At 33.0% G+C, this 19,410-nt stretch overlaps 1 protein-coding gene across 1 annotated transcript in view; it reads right to left on the minus strand.

Moving 5' to 3' along the window:
- The window catches only part of LOC149782250 (uncharacterized), a 300,926-nt gene that overhangs the window by 263,124 nt on the left and 18,392 nt on the right, over nucleotides 1–19,410 (minus strand). The window contains exons 12-21 of the mRNA XM_089935100.1: nucleotides 17,931–18,110; nucleotides 16,041–16,305; nucleotides 15,154–15,317; nucleotides 12,993–13,172; nucleotides 12,089–12,353; nucleotides 9,458–9,621; nucleotides 8,197–8,364; nucleotides 6,290–6,511; nucleotides 5,693–5,735; nucleotides 777–940 (exon numbers count right to left, since the gene is read on the minus strand). Of these exons, the coding sequence (XP_089791226.1) occupies nucleotides 777–940; nucleotides 5,693–5,735; nucleotides 6,290–6,511; nucleotides 8,197–8,364; nucleotides 9,458–9,621; nucleotides 12,089–12,353; nucleotides 12,993–13,172; nucleotides 15,154–15,317; nucleotides 16,041–16,305; nucleotides 17,931–18,110 (1,815 nt within the window). The remainder of the gene's footprint in view (nucleotides 1–776; nucleotides 941–5,692; nucleotides 5,736–6,289; nucleotides 6,512–8,196; nucleotides 8,365–9,457; nucleotides 9,622–12,088; nucleotides 12,354–12,992; nucleotides 13,173–15,153; nucleotides 15,318–16,040; nucleotides 16,306–17,930; nucleotides 18,111–19,410) is intronic.

Genomic DNA, 19,410 nt, shown 5'->3' on the forward strand with positions numbered 1-19,410 from the left:
AGTCAAACCTCCTTCACTGTTTTTGTTAAATTCTAATATCTTGCTTCAATTACTTAATACTGGTGTCATTTGCTTGATGAAAGTTCATAACTGTGCCATATTGAGTGAAATCATTTGGGGAATGTGTTAACTAGCCAGTAAAGAAATTAAGTGAAGCCAAACATGCCATGTATGATCACTTTAATAGGCACTCATGAACTGAGTGAAAAAAAGGGCTTAAATAGTTGTTGATATACAGTATACAGGTGGTATATTTATGAACTCTCATGGGTTAATGGTTAAAGGAACTATGTCAAATGGAAAACACTGAAGAAAGTTACAGTGTATGTGAAATATCACCTTTTTAAAAAAAAACATTTCTTTCCCAAATAACCTGAGAAAAGTCTGACAGTCTTGTATAAACAGCATTATATTAAATACATCATTAAACAGAGCCATTAACAAAAAATGTCACATTGGTAAACATTCTATTTAAAAACTCTACATTTAACTGAATAAGAGCAATATCTAACATTCAAAAAGAAAGAAAAAGACAAATGGAAACAGATCAACTTTTAATAATCTGATTCTAGCAGCTCTTACCAAATGTAATCCTAGCTTAGTTGGATGGACATTTTTTTCAACCATTTTATAGACTGGTTTTTGACATTTGGACTATTGCTGTTTAATAGGCCTAAAACAGTGAGAATTAGAAAATGGATGTACTAAAAGATCACAGCTCTCCCCAGAATATATTTCAAATAAAATCTTAAAAACTAGATGAATCATTAATATACCTGGGTTGAGGAATGTGGTGTTCAGCTGGCATGGTCTCTTTGTCAACAGTGTATTAGTCAGAACCTCTATGCTGTATTCACATGGCTTGGTTGCTTCAAGACAAATGGACAATGACATGTTCATCAGGTACTGTCCTCTGCCAGGGAGGTCTTTGATGGCATAGCTGTAATGGGATATCAATAAAATTTCATTCAGTTTAATTCAAGTTTTGGGTTCTAAGCAGGGCTGTTGTAAAAATCTTTCTTCTCAGCTTCCATGGTTCTGCTATACTATTCACTGTCAGCCCTATCTCCGTTGGTGACCCAAAGATACTTATTTTGAAATATCCTTATTGAAAGCTTGAAAATCTTGCTTGCAGTTATTTTTTTCCTCATTCTATTCATAACCAAAACATACATTTTACTGGATTGTAATTTTACCATTTTCATTACTGGATATCATCCTAATCAAACATTGAAACTGCTTTAAAATGCATTCAGCATAATAAATATTTGCATTCTCCAAAGTCTGTGCATCAATTAAGAAATGACAAGCAAGCCAACATCTTTCATTACCACACTACTGGACAAGAATGCCTTCTTTAATTAGATCACTGTTTCAAAACGTCTGTTTGGATAGCTGACAATACAAGGGTTGATCAAAAAGATTTGAAGAACAAATGCAATATCTTCTAAATAAAGCTACAAAAAAACATGATAGAAATGTGCACTTATATAATTTAAACTGTCCCAGTTAAGGATTTGATGTAATTTTTAAGCTGATGACATAAAGGCTAGGTGAAATCTTCTGTGCCATATATGTAGACCTGGTGGTAAAATTGCAAATTAGTCCATTTCTGAGTGGAGAGTAATTATACAATTTCATGCCAACTTAGGATAATCCTTTTATGTCTCATTGATGCTTGAAGATTGTTAAAGATGATACAAGAAATGGTGAAACAATGACATCTCTTTCACAAGAAATAGTTGATTCTGTCAGTGTATACTTGAAGGAAGATTTATGTAGTTACTGTCCCAGATGTAGCAGACAATTCTGAGATTTCATATGGAAGTGCAATAGAAATTCTGACCAAAGAGTCAGGAAACCTCAAGGGTTGTAACCATAATGCCTGATAAAGAACACGTGGATTGAAGGGTAAAGATCTTCAATAAATTATTATACACATAGAAAGAAGAAGACTGTAATTTCTTAAATAAGATCACATGTGACAAAACATGGATACACTACTTTGTTGTTGTTGTTGTTCTTGTTGTTTTGGGTTTAACATCATATTTTAGCGCATGATAGTCTACATATGGACTCCAGTGTAACTGGTACAGGAAGATCCAATGAAAATCCCAGTAACAGCCATTGACCCACAGGAAGTTACTGGCAAGCTTTCTCACATACCTACATTGGCCGAGCCTGAGACTCAAAAATACATGGACAAGGCTGAGATGGCAGCGATTACTAAAAGAAAGCACTTTAGACCACTCGGCTACCCACGGCCCCAAGTATACTACTTTAAACCTGAGAGTAAGATACAAAGCAGTGTGTGGAACCACATTAGTTTGCCATAAAAGCATGTTTCAAAATCTGCTGCAGAGACTATGTGCATCATATTCTTCAACACACACACAATAATTCTAAACTACGTGTTTCAGAGAACACCACTGTGAGTGAACAATGTTCTGAACAATGTTCTGCCACAGTGATCAGATATAATTCATGAGAGGTTCCCCACAAAAAATGTCCAGGCCTACTGAGGAGTGGCTACAATTTGTACCAAGATAATGCACCTGCAGACACATGCAAGTTTGTAAAGCAGAACAAAACCTTGGCATTGAAACCCTAAATCATCCACCATAGATCCTATATTTAGCTCCTTGTGACTTCTGGCTTTTTCCAAATTTAATGGATTCATTACGAAAGTGGAGAAGAACCAAGGGATGCAATCACTGGATTGCTATAAATGCTGCTACATGACCGGCTGCTGCACATGTTCAGGGCATATATGAAAAGTGCATTGCATCAAAAGGAAGATGCTTTGAGAAGGACACTCAATCTGTTAAAGACAGTTAATTAATTTTTTCTTTAAACCTTTGTACATACTTGTAATGACTGATAAACACAATTGGAGCTTGTGACAGTCTGGTAATATCCTGCAATTCATTCTTATCCTTTAGAACAGAATAGAATTTTAATTCAATGTGAAACTAACTAATGGTGCCAGATAAGCATAGAGCACTTTTATTTCAATAACATCCTCAAATGACAAACAGAATTATTATAATGCAATCTGGGTTTATCTTGTGTTATGTGAATAAACAGATACTTTTCTTGGCTGTAGATGCTCAGCTGCATATTGAGGACTTGTTCAACTCAACAAGTATTATCACTATATAAAAAAAATGTATCATCTACCATATCTTCCCTAATTACCACCCATGGGAGCATCTGAGGGTCTTTCTGTACTGAATTTAATCACTGTAAATATCAGTACAGTTAAATTCTTCAATCGATCAACACATTTGCCCACTGAACAGCTAATGTTGAAGTAGGTACGGTATGTCTTTGAACTTGCCACCCAGCTACTGCATCATGTTTAACACATGTATGCCTGTGACTTTAGTAATCTATACATTGATATATACATTACAACGTGTGATCAACTGAGACTCCTGCATTACTTTGTTGTAATCATGGATTGAAGCAGATGGGTATTGAATAACACAGGTCTTACACTGTAGCTTTTAAATTTCTGATCTTACAAAGGGGAGGCATGTTTTAATTAGAACTGGGGCATTAATTAGGGAATATACTTTATGTATTTTTACTGCAATATATTTACAAAATTTCAATATGAAAGCATATTAAATTTTAACAAGAATCATGAATAAAGAGCCATGGTGCCAATTAGAAGCAAAGATCTATAAATGTAAAAATGAAGAACTGCATAAATACTTTAGGATAGTTGTACTGTATTTTACAGATTTAGGCAACATTACAATCACAAAAGTCTTACTATTAAAACTGCTTGGAACAATGGTGGCAAAAAACAGTTGGTGTTATGATTCAATTTGGTAGTACCTTCCTAACAAGATGCCCAAGTAAACCAAGGATCACTCACCTAACTGATATCTGCCTTCAAGTCATTTCAAAATCAGTTGACCAAGAAATACATTTTTTGCAGAATATCATTAATTTTTTTGGATTGTGTATGCTATGAAAGTGAATTCAAGGTTTCTTTATCTTCATCAATACGTGATGACTGTTTCTCCAGCACTTAAATTCCTTTGTACTAGGATGTTTTCTGTCAAAGCTGGACACATCGAGATAAAGCTGTTTAAATGTTTTTCAAATTTTAAGAATGGCAACCATATTTGAAATTGGTCACCATCATTTGCACATATTCAAAGACCTTTAAGCCAGGCAAGTTTCTGTTAAATTGGTCAAAATCTATGGAGTGGTCTTTTTGCTTAAGTTCTCAAAGAATTTTTCTATCTGTGTAGCATGCCATATTTGATGGTGGGCCAGCAACATTTACATAAATTTAAAGTCCTTTAAAGTATGCTTTCTAGCAAACTTGGTCAAATTCTGCTGAGCTTTAATTAAGAAGTCATTTCAAATTGTACTATTTCTTGTAATGGTAGTGATATTTGATAGCAGACTGGCAATGTTTGTTCAAACAAGAAAGACCATTTATGCAAAGGTGCTTTCTGTGAAAGTTGGTCAAATTCTGCTAAGCAGTTTTTGAGAAGTTGTTTAAAGACTTTTAGTAGCAGTATCCATATTTGATAGCAGATTGACATCATATGTAGAAACCTGAAAGCTCTTCATGCCAAGATGCAGTTAACTTTGATTAAAATCTGTTAAGTGGCATTTCAGAATACACTAAAAATTGGTTCTATTTTTGTAGTAACAGCTGCCATATTTCATGGCAGATCAGACACTTGCACAAACTTGAAAGCCCTTCATGCCAAGCTACTTTTAGCCAAACTGAGTAAAATGCAGTTCAGCAGTTCTGAAAAAACTTAATTTAAAAGATTATTCTATTTAAAGTAATGGAAACCACATTAATGGCAATTGTTTGCTCACAGTCTGTTGAGGTGTTTCTGAAAGTATTCTAATTTGTCAGGTTAGTATTATTCTTTGGTCAATTGGCATCATTTGTTTATATTTTCTATCAATTTGGTACGATGTTGTTCAGGTGTTTATGAAAAGGTGTTCACATGTCTTCCCATTTGTAGTCATGGTGGCCATACTGATGTCAGACTGACATCAGATAAACACAATTGAAAGTCCTCCATGCCAGGCTGTCATCAAATGTGGTAAAAATCTGTTCAAAGGTATTCTAGAAGCCATTTAAAGATTAGTTTTCCATATGTAGTATTAGCAGCCATAACTGATCAAGTGTCAACATGATCTGTATAAACTTAAAAGCCCTTCAAGTAAGTCTTAAATTTGGTCAGATTCAGTTGAGCACTTTCTGAGTAAATGTAATGGCTACCATATATATATATATATATATATATATATATATATATATATATATATATATATATATATTTAACCACATGTATACATTAAATTGCATCTGAATATGTTGAGTGGTTCCAAGCTGTACTGGCCAAAAGGATCTGCTGTTCCTGAGACTGAAAGAATCATGTAAAAAGGACAATAACTCCACCAAAATTGGAGCTGTTCAGAAAAAGTTATATAAGAGACATACGTGTGTGTAACAGGCAATTTACATCTCAAACGGTATCAAGTAACGAGCAATGGTTAAAAAACTTTGGTGGTTCAAGATAATTGACTGGATGGATAGACAAGCTGAGAGAAGGAGTACAAGGCATCTGCATTTTATTACCAGTCCCTAAAAGCCAAAATGAAGAATTTGTGACATTAATTAGAATAGATGGATTAAATTACATACTCAAGTCGCACAACTCCATTGAGGTAATACTGCTGACGTGTCCCTGAAATAAAAAAAGGTAAGATTCTAATTAATAATTCTATATATACCAAACTCCTTATAATTTAAGGCATCATTGCTCATCAAATTCTGAAACAGTATTCAATACTGTTTTCTTCAATGTACCCCAAATCACTAAAACTAGTTACTTTAAGTTGTGACTTAATTTCAAGAAATTTTAGTAAGCCAATCAGTCCTCAATTTTGACACATCAGTAGATGTGCTAGATTTAATCTCCATTTCAATCAAATAAAAAATAAATGAATCTATTTCATAATATAGCATTTCAACTTTATGTGTATTGATTCATACATAAAATACATCTAGAATATCCGACAATAAAATGTCCAAATTGTTATACAGTACTCAGAACCAAGAAAATGTAAATTACATTCAACTTTTATAGTTCTGTGTTCAATTTATCACTAAACAAACTTGTACGGTCATTATTAATGATAAAGTCTATTTATGCAATATATATATATATATATATATATATATATATATATATATATATATATATATATATATATATATATATATATAATGATGACTCACCCCATTGATAATTAAGCAAGGAAATTTGGTATTTTATTTTCTCAATTCCAAGTGAGAGGGTTTGCAAGCATGTATCCAAGTCGATGATGGTATAGAATGATTTATCAAGTAGCTGGGAGTGTATACAGCATTCTAATCCCGTACATGAAGACATCAGACTACACTTCAGATTGTTGGTCATTGTCATGCTGCTCAGGTTACCAATAGTGAGGGGGCACCGTTCTATTGAAAGGAATATAAGAAACACTATACTACATGGATCATTTACATTAATAGCAATCATTGTCCTAATATCAAATCACAGTGACATAAACCTTGTCGAGAAACATCATCATTTAAAAGGGTACCAGTTGCTTCATCTATGGTAATTATGGTAACATATCATATACAGGTGAGAGAAGCCCAAAAGTAAGAAAAAAATAATCTTGGCATACCATGGTTTTCAATGAACTTGAAAAAAAAGTTCTTAATTACTACGATTTTGTGTCCCAACTTTTACAGAGCATGAAAAAACTATATCTGAAAACTGAATGAATTTCTTTTGATGTAATTGGCCTTTGCATTGACAGATTTACTCAGCTACAAACTACTCAGCTAAGCAATCTGAAAATTGGATGAATTTCTTTTGATGTAATTGGCCTTTGCATTGACAGATTTACTCAGCTACAAACTACTCAGCTAAGCAATCTGAAAATTGAATGAATTTCTTTTGAAGTAATTGGCCTTTGCCTTGACAGGTTTACTCAACTACAAACTGTACTCATCTAAGCACATGCGCATACTTTACTCAACTGCCTATGATTGGTTCATCAAATAACATTTTTTCTTCAGTAACTATTTTTAACACTGCAATAACGAACAATACTTTGTGTCTCTCACTCCCCTTCCATTTTTAATATTTTAAGCTGAATAAAGTCCCTCAGCCCTGAAGCTATTTTGTGTGTGGCAAACTGTTTCGGACTGCTGTTGTACAACTGAAGACAGATTAATGTCACACAAATACAACAATTATAACAAAACCAGCTAGCCAAAATTAACAGCTGAATGAATCACATCCTGAACTTCCAATGACTCAAACAAAAAAACTGTTTTTTTTTCATTTTTAACTTGCATTAATTCTTTAATGAAGGTAAGATAGTCATGTGATTATATGAATATCTTTATACAACATTTAAGCTTGCATTAGCTCTTTAATGAATATATGATAGTCATGTGCTGAATATTTGTATAAATAGTGATACAGTGTTCACGATTTTTAACATATAAATTGAATCATGCTGTAGGACCTATTATAAATATAAAGAAAAAAAGGAGGGCACTTCTTGACCATGTGAAACAATCAAAGTCAATAAAGTAACAATGGAAAAAAGGGCAATCTGCAATATGAATGAATGCAGTATTGTAAAATAAACAAAGTCAATAAAGTAACAATGGAAAAAAGGGCAATCTGCAATATAAATGAATGCAGTATTGTAAAATAAACAAAGTCAATAAAGTAACAATGGAAAAAAGGCCAACCTGCAATATAAATGAATGCAGTATTGTAAAATAAACAATAATAAGCATGACATGCACTATTTTAAGTCTCATGTCATGTGGCTTGTGGACAATTAAGTCCTAAATTATTTTAATCTTAATTTTAAAATTAGAGAAATAACAAAATATGCACAGACAAAATATGCACACAAAAATATGAAAGCAATCATCATAGTGCAAAAGGCTCTTCAAACTTTCTGTTTCTGTAAATGTTGGGATGCTGAGAGGGTTCAATTTTTTTAGCATGCATATATGTCTTATGACAAGAATTATAGTACCCCAAATTTTCAAATCATTTTTAGAATCCAGTGAGCATTCTCATGAAAATATTTCTTTTTTGTTTGTTAATCAGAAAGAGTTATTTTTTTCACCTGTATAAATTTGTCCTGCTGTAGCAAGGCTGAATGGTTCACTTGTGAAGGAACAAGATGTGTCCAACAGATAGGCTGCAATCCCAAGAGTCTCCATCAACTGGGCCACATTCAGGGAAGATAAACTTGTCACGCCTTGAGAAATTTTCCATGCAGCCAGTGAAAAATCTGGAAAAGATTATGTGAGAGTTTAGTCTCTCTTTAACTATTGCTACACAATCACTTTAAATCTTAACATTCAATGAAAAAAGTCCACTGGACTTGCACGCTTGAATTATCATACTTTGGGGGGTGAGGTGTTGATATTCAATCATCATATCTGGGGCAGTGGTGAGGTGTTGATATTCACTCTTCATATTAGGGGTGGTGGTGTAGTGTTGATATTCAATCATCATATTTGGGTCGGTGGTGAGGTGTTGATATTCAATCTTCATATTAGGGGTGGTGGTGTAGTGTTGATATTCAATCATCATATTTGGGGTGGTGGTGAGGTGTTGATATTCAATCATCATATTTGGGGTGGTGGTGAGGTGTTGATATTCAATCTTCATATTTGGGGTGGTGGTGAGGTGTTGATATTCAATCTTCATATTTGGGGTGGTGGTGAGGTGTTGATATTCAATCTTCATATTTGGGGTGGTGGTGAGGTGTTGATATTCAATCTTCATATTTGGGGTGGTGGTGAGGTGTTGATATTCAATCTTCATATATCGGGTGGTGGTGAGGTGTTGATATTCAATCATCATATTTGGGGTGGTGGTGAGGTGTTGATATTCAATCTTCATATTTGGGGTGGTGGTGAGGTGTTGATATTCAATCATCATATTTTGGGTGGTGGTGAGGTGTTGATATTCAATCTTTATATTCGGGGAGGTGGTGAGGTGTTGATATTCAATCATCATATTTTGGGTGGTGGTGAGGTGTTGATATTCAATCTTCATATTTGGGGTGGTGGTGAGGTGTTGATATTTAATCTTCATATTTGGGGTGGTGGTGAGGTGTTGATATTCAATCTTCATATTTGGGGTGGTGGTGAGGTGTTGATATTCAATCTTCATATTTTGGGTGGTGGTGAGGTGTTGATAAGACCCAATTCAATTATTAAATGAATGCATATACAAGTAGCATGTCCTTAAAGACAGCAGTTTGTTGTATTATACTGACACACTTAGTTAACTTCCTGAATTCAACAAAATTTTAATCTTGCTTAAATTCTGTGATCTACAAAATGAGATTACATTAAACTTCTCAAGGCATTTACCTGGCTGGATGAATCCAGAATTCCAGTTACAAAGAGGCTTGGGCAGCCGTGTATTCTGGAAAATCGTAGTCTTGTACACACAATCTTCCATGGCTGACAGACAGATTTTTAGGTCCAAGTTAATTATGTACAACTGAGCACTGGGCAGATCCGAAATGCTGAAGCTGGAATTATTAAATTTAAACTAGAAATTTATTTAGAGAATAGGCATGTCATACCAATCACTCTATTTAAATAGATGAATTTCATAAGGGAATGTCAGCACAATACTTGCCATATGGTGAGAATTAAAAGTCATAAAATGTACATCTGAAGAACTGCATAATTCTTAAGGAAGATAAAACCTTCCAAATAAATGTAAATATGAAATACAAAAAGATGAAAGATAAAAGAAAAATCGAAAAATGTTAAAATTCTTTAAAATGTAAACTAATCTTATCAAAAGTTTGTTGGACAGCCATTGATAAACGTGACACTATATGGCATTACATTTAAAGATCATTATCACATGACATTATGGGTATGACACAACAATATTATGGGTATCTGATTTTACTAGTCCTTATTACAGTGTTGATTCTAGTCAAGATACTGTTCATAGTGTTGGTAAACAGTGTTGATACTGTTCACAGTGTTGGTAAACAGTGTTGATACTAGACAAGATGCTGTTCATAGTGTTGGTAAACAGTGTTGATACTGTCCATTGTGTTGGTGAATGGTGTTGATACTAGACAAGATACAGTTCATACTGTTGGTAAACAGTATTGATACTGGACCTGATGAACACATCAAAGCATCACAAATGATGTCAGTAAGTGATATATGGCAAAGCTATCATGTCCACAGCATCGGACTGTATCTCAAACACATTCACTCAACCACTTTGCATGTTTTGTAATAAATGTATAACAATGCCCATATAAGTCTCAGAGTAAGGCACTCTCTTATTATAACAATGTCTATGGTAGTCATAGTATATACTACCTTAAAGTGAGACTGCTTTATAATGAAGTACATTACTCTCATTATAACACTGTCCATGAGTCATAGTGTACTACCTGAAAGTGAGACTGCCTTATAATGAAGTACATTACTCTCATTATAACAATGTCCATGGTAGCCATAAAGTGTACCACCAAAAAGTAAGACTGCCTTATAATGAAGTACATTACTCTCATTATAATACTGTCCATGGTAGCCATAAAGTGTACTACCAAAAAAGTAAGACTGCCTTATAATAAAGTACACAAGTTGCTCACTACAACACTGCTGATGGGATTCATAGATTGTACTATGTTATAGTTAGACTACATTATAATGAAGTACATTACCCTCTCATCACAACAATTGTCCATAGGAACAAGAAGTGTACTATGTTAGAGTAATATTGCATTATAATGAAGTACATTACTCTCTCATTATAACACTGTCCATGGGAGTCATAGAGTATACTACCTTACAGTGAGACTACATTATAAAGAAGTACATTACTCCTTCCACATAACACTGTCCATGGGAGTCATAGAGTATACTATGTTACAGAAAGACTGCCTTATTATGAAGTACATTACTCCTTCCATATAACAATGTCCATTGTAGCCACAGAGTATAACACCTTATAATGAGACGAATATGCCAAGAAGTACAAGATGCATATATTATTACTACTACTTAATGAAATGATATACATGACCATACTTGGTTTATAACAATAAACATGTTATAAAATGCAGTGGAGGTGCTATAGTGATATTGGTTGTGTGACAAATAAAATCTTACAAACATACAGCATTATCATGGAACTGATGAAGCTTTCTATGTTTAAGTTGCCAAATATTCCACTCTACATATGGACATATACACAGATGCTGTCATTCTCATCGATTCAATACACCACTCTCTCGTTATAATGCTGTTGATGTGAACCATAGCATATGATGCCTTGAAGAGGTTATTGTTCTGAGCCATTCAATAGCCAAAGATCACAGGTTTGAAAGACAGTTACTTGGGCAAATTAAATAGTTATGAGTAAGAAAAATAAATAAAAAAGTAACAAATTCAGAAGCAATCATAACCATTACTAACTCTGTCTTTGCCCATTTCACTAAATTAACTCAGCCTTTGCCCTTGTTTTACTACATTCACAAACCTTTTCTCCTGAAATTGATATTTTACATTATCTCCCTTCTTAACATGCTTTACACAACATCATATTTTTAGTCAGAGGTAGAAATCATAGAAAAGATGCAAAAATAAATGTTTAATTTTAAAATTGAAGACATGGAAAGTTTTTGGTTCTTAAGAAGTAGAGTTGAGAAATTTCTCAAATTAGAGGAAATCCTCTAATAAATTTCATCTAAAAAAATAAGTCTTTGCTGAGAAGTAAAATTGCATGTTTAGTGAAATGGGAGCAAAAGCATTGCCTTCCCTTGGATAAACAACTGAACAAAAAAATAAACTTTAAGATTTTCAACCACTGTTTTAATATAAAAATAAAGAAATGTTTTTGTACACTGTTCTTGTCAAGTAACAATGAAGGCTACAGAAAGTTTCAAAAATTTTGCTTCACTAACATTTGGTAGTATCCTGAATCAGCAACATTGATTCATATTATTTCAATAAAAAACTTACCTAATTTTTACTACCCCTTGCAGGGACACTTCCTTATTTTTGCCCCACTGATAATCCAACAGAGAGATCTCAAATGTCATTTTCTCTATGGCAACAGACAAAACCTTCTTACAAGCATCAACAAAAACTTTTGTATGGAGGTTGACAAACAGTTCTGGAACAGCAGTACAACATTCAACTCCTGTACAGAAACTGGGGATGTTACACACTGTGTTGCTTCCACTCAGCTTGTTGTTACTAACAACTGAGGAATCCAGGCTGCATGCTGGAACAGAAATGTACAGGTTCTGTTAATCATTTTGTAGTATTGTGTCCAATTTTTACAATTTAACTTTATTTTAGCATGTACATGTTCAAACATTTTAGGTACTCTGGCATGTAATGGCAGAGGTGTAAAGTTGTCTCTAAGGTAGTTAATTCATGCTTTTCTTTCTTGACTGGGATTTATCTACCATAGAGCCTAATGAACTGTGTCCTTATAAGTAGCCAGTAAAATGTTCTACAATTTATTTAGTTACTGATGAATATTTAACTAAATCATATTTTCTACTAAAATGAATAATATAAATAATAAATGTTTTTCTTCTGTTCCAATTCAGTAATAAGAGTCTGGTAGTAAATAATTATTAATAATTAATTATAATTAAGACCAACTACCCTATGCTTTGAAGTAATTAATAAATCTGGATCAAATACCCTCTGGCTGTCATTAATTCTACTTTAAATTTATGACCATTACTCGTACTTAGATGACTGTTTTTTGGGGTGCATGCCTCTACTTACAAGCTTGTATTACATGGTTCTGGTTCCAATTTTTGTCCAGTAGTGCTTAAATTGATATAAAAAAACAAAAACATAATGTTATTAATTAAATCTAAACAAGTTCAATATCCTGTTGTCTCACCATTTGTCCATCCATTTGTGCTGTTCTTGTATTTGTCTTGTGTGTGGTTACAGGACTTCTGGCTGTCCAGTAGGTAGCGTGATATACCGATATCTTCAAGTAATAACCTCAAATACTGCTCGCTGATGCTGCTACCAACAGCTTGTCCTATATTGGCATACCAATCCTTGATGGAGAAAGCTGCAATTATAGGAGATGCATGGATCAGATTAACCTGTATACATATACTTAAATAGGTCTATAAAAATAACTCCTGATGTTGAAAATTAGCATGATGCATATTAACTCATTCGGCCCCAGGGGTTTTTGTCATTTGTCATTTAAGTCAATTAAATGTGCGTAGGAAAGACATTTGGGGGGCTATTTCTGAATACATCATAATACATCAGCTTTCAACAGATTTTCCATGAGACTAATGCCTAGATGTATTAGAAACATCATTTTCCAATGGTTATTTTGCTTGCACATGAGCAGAAGGGTAAAAGTTGGAGTTCTTTGTTTTTTTGCTTAATGGACCCATCATTTTCGTATGGAGACCGCAATTTATTCCAAATGCCTCATCACGCCTACAGAATGCAGATATTTTGATTTCCATGGATCTTGAAATAAAAGAACACATTTGAATTTTATATTTTACTTCTCTGAATTGACAAAAACCCTCATCCAACAACCAACTTTTCATGATTGATTCCATCATTTTCATAATCTGTGAGAGATTCAGTAACTTATCATTTTTCATAATTTGTGAGATATAGTCAATTATTAACCTCTCACAAAGTGTCTAACACTCAAGAGCTACAGCTCTGACTCATTATAATGCAGTTCAGTTGTCAGGGTCCATAATCACCAACTGCATTATGTACTGGACTGCATTATAGTGAGAACCACTGTATGTTAGAAAAAGTGATATTTTGAGAAAATTACAAATACACCAAAATTACAGTATGACAGGAAATATTAAAATTTGCTAAATAATGGTGTTTTGAAAAGATAATAAAAACATAACACTAATCTTCAGCTTGTTTTATTCAACCTGCATTGTTATACATTGGTATGATTTTGGTCATGGGGTACTGTATTATAACGAAGCATGTGATAATGAGATAGAGCTGTACTATAGTGTTCCTTCAAGGAATAACAAAGTAAATACAATGAAAAGGAAGAAATTGGCTTTATCACTGGATAAGGTTTTTATTAAATTCAAATATGCCACTAATTTGTGAAAATCATGGATCGACTTATCTTCAGAGACATATAATAATTTTGAGTGACATATAATAACTTTGAGAGACATTTAATAACTCTGAGAGACATATAATAACTTTGGAAGACATACAATAATTTTGAAAAAAATATAATAATTTTGAGACATAATAGCTTTGAGAGATATATAATAATTTTGAGAGATATATAATAACTTTGAGGGACTTATAATAATTTTGAGAGACATATAATAACTTTGAGAGACATAATAACTTTGAGAGATGTGTAATAACTTTGAGAGACATAATGAAAGACACATAATAACTTTGAGAGACATAAAATAACTTTAAGAGACATAATAATTTTGAGAGACATATAATAATTTTGAGAGACATATAACAACTTTGAGAGATATATAATTTTGAGAGACATAATAATTTTTTGAGACATATAATAGCTTTGATATATAATTTTGAGAGACATAATAACTTTAAGAGTCATAATAATTTTGAGAGGCATATAATAATTTTGAGAGATATATATTAACTTTGAGAGACATATAATATCTTCTGAGACGTATAATAATTTTGAGAGACTACTGATACATTGTCAATGATGTGATAGCAAGTGTATTTGAAATTAAAGAAAGGTAACTCACTTAGGTTTGTAAATCCAAAGTGTATTTGAAATTAAAGAGAGAAAACTCATTTGGGTTTGTTAATCCAAAGTGTATTTGAAATTAAAGAAAGATAATTCACTTGGGTTTATAAATCCAAAGTGTATTTGAAATTAAAGAGATATAACTCACTTGGGTTTGTAAATCCAAAGTGTATTTGAAATTAAAGAGATATAACTCATTTGGGTTTGTAAATCCAAAGTGTATTTGAAATTAAAGAAAGATAACTCACATGGGTTTGTAAATCTATAGTGTATTTGAAATTAAAAAAAGATAACTCACTTGGGTTTGTAAATCCAAAGCTCCAGTCACACTGTACCTTTTGCAGCTGTGTGTTTTGTAGAATGGGGATACGTATGGGACAGGATGCAGAACTCTCATAACAAATGCTCAGGGACATGTTGGCAACAAAGATCTTCTGAGCATCAAAGTTGTAGATCCGGTAACTGTAACAAAAAAATAATTAGCAAGCCAGATGTGAGAATTTATAAGTCTCTTTCCATTAACAAATATGAAACAGACAAAGTTTTGCTAAATTACATTTCTTTGAGACTGCTTAACTTATTACATTATTGTCAGTAAATAAAACTGCTACCTCTATATAATTCTCTTGCCTAAAACAAACAGAAGATAAGACCAAGCCACTGAATGATATAAAGACAGCAAAATTTGTGCTTACCTGTGCAATTTTAAATTTGTATATACAGAGTAAAAATTAAGACCACCATTTTGACTAAAGGAAAGATGTCTTAATAGGGAGATGGTGTCTGAATTATGAATAGAAAAGAGACTGAGTGACTGGATATGGTTCTAATTGGGAACTGGTTATTTCTTTGTAGGGGGTGAGAGTGGGTTGCAAAGACATGTACTATTGATTAAAATCCAAAAGAATAGAAGGCATTTACAAATCCTGAAGTTTACTGATGTCATATTGCGTTCATGGATTAAACAAAAGATTACACATTGTATATAAGAGGCAATACATTTGATTTAAATGCATTCTTGATTTGAAAGAGAAGACTGGTTCTTTGGGGAAATATATAAGAAAATACCCAACTTAAGTCTATAAATTAAAGAAGAAATGAACATAATAGTACTTGATAGGGCCAGAGGAGTCTAAATTAAAAGATGGTAGTAGTAGTATACAGATAAAATTGTAAATATCTTACTCAAGTCTGAATATTCCCAGAAGCCAGAAACTCTCTTGCTGTCCCCATTGATAGTCAAACAGAGAGACACTGTGTATGTAGTTCTCAATGCCCACTTTAATGACAAAGTTACATGTATCCAAATAGGCAGATATCTCTATGGTCCTCCCAAGTCTCATCACATTCACACAGCATTCTAGTGCAGTACACATATCTGTGATGTGACAGGTCAGAGGGGCAGCTGTGTAACCACTTAAGTCCGGCAGCTGTAGTGTGGCATTGCATTCTGAAATACAAAATTATGATATATTTTCCATAATTAAACATAAGTACAACTTATTTTATGCAAATGATACAAAATAATGGCCCAAGCATACAAAAGGTAGGGAAACATGAGCTCATATATTTAATAGGCAGCCATAAAACCTTGCAAATGTCAACACTTTAATATAAGATTGATTCCACAATATCCCCATGCTGTCATTGCTAATCAAAATATAAAGACACCATATTTTCCTGATTTGAAATAGTTTTAACAGTACATACAATGTATGGACATTTTTAACCATACTGGAAAACAGGTGATTATCAGAACTTGAAACCACCTTGATTACACAAATTACAGCTTGATGTCCTCTGGATCTCACAATCTCTCAACTAGCTGAGATTTTAATTTGGACTTTATTACCACATGTGTAAAGAGGAGGCCGTGACAATAAAACTCCATTGGAAACCCAACTAAACCTTTGTAAACACTTATCTCCAATGATGGTGTTTCTACATGAACAAAATGAAAAACAAACACCACTATTGTAGCAAGCACTCAATATTTTTGTCACAGAAATCCAAAATATTGCCATATAAGTGGTCTTTATTTAAAAGTAAGATAATAATGTAAACCCCCATTTCCCTAACTGACTTACAACTGGCACTTAATATACACAACAGACAATTTATTTCAGAAAAAATATAGCAAAAATTGTATATGTAAGTTTGATATATAGAAACTTATTGGATAAATAATTGTCATTTTTATTTTCATTCCTATATTTCCACACATAAAAATACATCCTTATATTTTCACATTTGAAAATATACGATTTCCCAACATGCCATGTGATGCTTGATCATGTGTGCCAAAACAAATTATATCTGCAACAAAAACAAGTACTTGTGAGCTGAAACAAATACATAGAAACTGCATTACATTTCAGATCTGGAGATTAATATTTGCTGAAATAATCTGACTTGACACCATTTATGTCTGTATGAAGTTATTTCCCCTGACTTCCTTGACAACAATGATGCAATTGCTGAATGATGCAATGGATGTATAACTGAACTGGACTTGGGCTGCAATCAACTTTGATCATAGTTAACAAAATGTCAAAAACGCAAATTACATGTACTAGTACAAAAAAATTCCACCCAATCCTACCATTCTCTTATGTCACTGATGTTTATAATGATTAGCCGATGACAGGTGAATTTATGAAAAGGGATGGGTGGGGTTTGATCCTGTGCTGAAAAGTGAGCATAATCTTTTCAACTTTTATTCTGCATCAAGTCTGATAAGAAAATTAAAAAAACACTTTCTTTTCTGCATAAATATGACAGTATACACCAAAATGAATGGTAAATCTGATCTACAGCATTCAGGATGCAGCTGGTGAATGAAGAAGCTCTCAGTGGACAAGATTTTTAAACATATCCTTGAAAAGGCAGAATTTCACATTGACTTAAAGGTGATCTTTCACTATTGCAGCACAAAAATTATGCACAATATGCTGCTTTTTGGATAAAAAAATGTTACATACAACTTCCAAAAACTATGTCTTTTAGAATAATTAAATGTTTTTTTCCCAGTTTATCCCAAATGTAAGCCCAACATGCCTCATCATTAACTCTCACCTTGTGTGTTCCAGCCCTTGGCATCCACTGGTGTAAACCTAGTCTCTGAAAAATGGCATGATTCGGATTTCAGGAAGCTGGCCAATCCAGTTTCCTCCAGAATCCAGTTCCGATACTTTTCTGGAATGGCCATGTTGGGATCCAGATTGTGCTGATTTAGCCATCCATTCAAAGAGAAATCTGAAAAGAAATGTTTAAAAAAATGAGAAACAAAGTTCTTAAAGATCTCTTGAAAATAATGTTGAAGAACATAAAAATATTTCAAACCCAAGCTCTTCTTCTCTTGTCTTTATAATAAAAGTTTCGTTAATGAAATCCCCATAGTATTGAACTGTGATACATCAACAGCTCAAATACAATTTTTCTGGGCTGAATTTATCTACAAACATTTTAAATATTTTCATTGTTTAACTGCCAATAAAAAAATGCATTTAAAATAATTCATAAATAACAGCTAATTTAATTAAAATAATAAGCAAACCCATGTAACAGACTCAGCTATGATCATATTGGGGAAAAGTAGACTCAGTTGAGAGGTTTGTCTCATTTCTGAGGATAAGTTTGCTCCTTTACATAGCAAATGTGATTGAACACACAATAAAAACTCTTCCAGAGAAAGTAAAACTGCAGTTTAAGATAAAATATAAAAGGTAAACAGAGTACATTTTGTTATAAAATATGCAAACAAATAAAAAAGGTCAAATAAATCCTTAAATATAGCATCAACAGAATTTAGTATCTTTAAGGTGACAGACAGTTTTTATACATATTTTAAGCACATCTGGTGTTTACTTCATTCAAAGAAATAGATGACAAAAAATAGATCATTTTTATATGGATTATATAGCAAGTGCATTAGGAATGTTGCAAAGCATGCTCCTATGATAATGCAGAATTAATGTATTCATTTTCTACACAGTATTCTTATAAGAGTTCTCATGCACCAGAAGTTTCTTGTGAAGTTAGAATAGAGTTGTGCATTGAAAAAAGCAGTTTTCAATAAATTGATTGATTTAGATCTCTACTATTTAGCAAAGCAATTACATAAATACTAGATACAAAACAGTCACATAGTTTGAAATAAAACAATTTTTAACATACAAACACAGGCAATCAGAAAAAAATCATGATATAAACAATGCTGTTGGTCATATCTGCGCACCTAAGGTTTCCCTCTCCAATACTGAAGCAAAACGCATGATGAATTTGACCGATTGGTGAATATAAAATACAGCAATGCATACCATTTGAAAAGAGGCAATTGTCACCAGAATATTCTGTTCAAAATAATATTAATTTTGGACACACAGGATACCACCCCAGTGTTTTCATGACTCGAGATATGTCGTCCTATTCTGCATACAGCTTTTGAAAGATGTAATGTTTATCCACCGGGCTACAGAAATGAAATACATTACTTTGGACTGTTTCTTTTGGCGGTTCTGTCAAGTAATTAGGTCAGGTTTATAGCTCGTTTTAA

The sequence above is a fragment of the Sinohyriopsis cumingii genome, chromosome 15, assembly GCF_028554795.1.
Source record: "Sinohyriopsis cumingii isolate HCF-2022 chromosome 15, ASM2855479v2, whole genome shotgun sequence".
NCBI lineage: Eukaryota > Metazoa > Mollusca > Bivalvia > Unionida > Unionidae > Sinohyriopsis > Sinohyriopsis cumingii.